Source organism: Priapulus caudatus, unplaced genomic scaffold, assembly GCF_000485595.1.
Source record: "Priapulus caudatus unplaced genomic scaffold, Priapulus_caudatus-5.0.1 Scaffold534, whole genome shotgun sequence".
Classification (NCBI taxonomy): domain Eukaryota; kingdom Metazoa; phylum Priapulida; class Priapulimorpha; order Priapulimorphida; family Priapulidae; genus Priapulus; species Priapulus caudatus.
The window spans coordinates 71,277-73,123 of NW_014577595.1; the positions used below are offsets into that span (position 1 = coordinate 71,277).

Consider the following 1,847-nt stretch of genomic DNA (forward strand, 5'->3'; position numbering starts at 1 on the left):
GAGAGAGAGAGAGACCGAAAGAGAAAGACACAGAATTAGGTAGTGAGGAAGCAGGAGAGATATAGAAAAGAGAATGCAAGCAAACAGCGTGCGAACCCGTCATCATCATCGCTGCATCTCTCTCTCTTCAGACCTGGTCCTCGGTCAGAGCCTCACGCTCAGTGAGGATCCAAGCCCCGGCGCGGGCCACACACGCAACAACAGCTCTCACAGCCACAGCTCGAAGGCATCCGACTACGGCAGCCTGCGGACGCACAGTCGACAGTCTAGCATAGACGGTCCCCTGTTGATGCACCAGCGGTAAGCGCGATTCGCTGGGCGGGCTCCCTCGACGGTCGGCGACGATTGCGTAAATTGAATTATATAATTTTAATTAATCACGCGATAAATAAATTTAATTTCAATAAATAATCAATTTTAATAAATGTATCAATTTAATCAAATTTAATCAAATTTAATCAATTTTAATTTACCGCCATATCGCTCGCGGCACTAACGACGCCCCCTGGTGCATGATGGCACTAACGACGCCCTCTGGTGCATGATTTCAGGAGCCGCAGCGACGTGACAAACGTGAAGAGCGACTCGTTCAGCTCGATGGAGCGCAGCAAGCTGGCGGCGGCGACGGAGAGGTGGCGGGGTCTGCCGGCGGGGGCGGGGGCGGTGGCGGGGGCGGGGGCGGGGGGTTTTGTCGAGCGGAGGGTGGACAGCACGCGCGTCGAGAACGTCGAACTCATCAACGAGCTGCTGCTGGGAACCAACCTGACGCCGGACGAGAGCGCCGAAGGTAGGTGGCGCCACGCGTTGCACGCCAGATGGCGCCTGCTGTCATAGATTTGATTTTAAAATATAGATTGAAATTTTTCTTCATTTCTAATTTCTAAATTTTCCACTATAGGACTACGTGAAGGAATTTTGTGTTGCGACTACCCATTGTTCAAATTGCTTTTAGTGTCAAAGGGAAATATAGTTATTTGGGGATTCTATTTTGCTTGCTCATTCGTTTCTGAGTTGCTGTGGAAATTAGCCCAGGATTTCACGCCCGTGCTCACGCTCCAAATAATTTGCTTGATATTTTGTTTGTTAGTTTCTGAGTTGTTGTGGGACTTGCCCCAGGATTTTGACCCCCTTCTCACACTCTATCTGCTTGCTTGCTTGCAGTGTCCGGGCTGCAGCTGTTTGTGTCGCGCGACGGCACGGTGGCGGTCGGAGGAAGTCGCGACCACCAGCTGCGCGGCGGCAAGTACGAGCAGGTCGTCATCGGACCGTCCAGCCGGTAACCGCGGCGACCAGCACATGGCGGGAGGCTGCACGCACCTCCAGCCACGCAGGAGTCATCGGCGTTGTCGTCGTCACCCACATCGTCATGGCAACATGGTTTTGTCGTCTGCTGCGCAGCGACAAGTTATCACTCATCTTGCCGTCATCGACGTTGTCACGGCAACGCGTTCTGTCGTCTGCTGTGCGGCGGCAAGTTATCACTCGTCGTCATGCCATCATCGACGTCGTCACGGCAACGCGTTCTGTCATCTGCTGTGCGGCGGCACCGTGACGCTCGTCGTCACGCCATCATCGACGTCGTCATGGCAACGCGTTCTGTCGTCTGCTGCGCAGCGGCACCGTGACGCTCGTCGTCACGCCATCATCGACGTCGTCATGGCAACGCGTTCTGTCGTCTGCTGCGCAGCGGCACCGTGACGCTCGTCGTCACGCCATCATCGACGTCGTCATGGCAACGCGTTCTGTCGTCTGCTGCGCAGCGGCACCTTGACGCTCGTCGTCACGCCATCATCGACGTCGTCATGGCAACGCGTTCTGTCGTCTGCTGCGCAGCGGCACCTTGACGC

At 55.1% G+C, this 1,847-nt stretch overlaps 1 protein-coding gene across 1 annotated transcript in view; it reads left to right on the forward strand.

Annotated features, from left to right (window-relative positions):
• Window positions 1–681, forward strand: part of LOC106811387 (protein FAM102A-like) — a gene marked incomplete at its 3' end in the record, with an annotated part of 59,256 nt that extends 58,575 nt beyond the window's left edge. The window contains exons 6-7 of the mRNA XM_014814976.1: window positions 132–300; window positions 552–681. Coding sequence (XP_014670462.1) covers window positions 132–300; window positions 552–681 — 299 coding nt within the window. The remainder of the gene's footprint in view (window positions 1–131; window positions 301–551) is intronic.
• Between the last annotated feature and the right edge of the window lie 1,166 nt (window positions 682–1,847).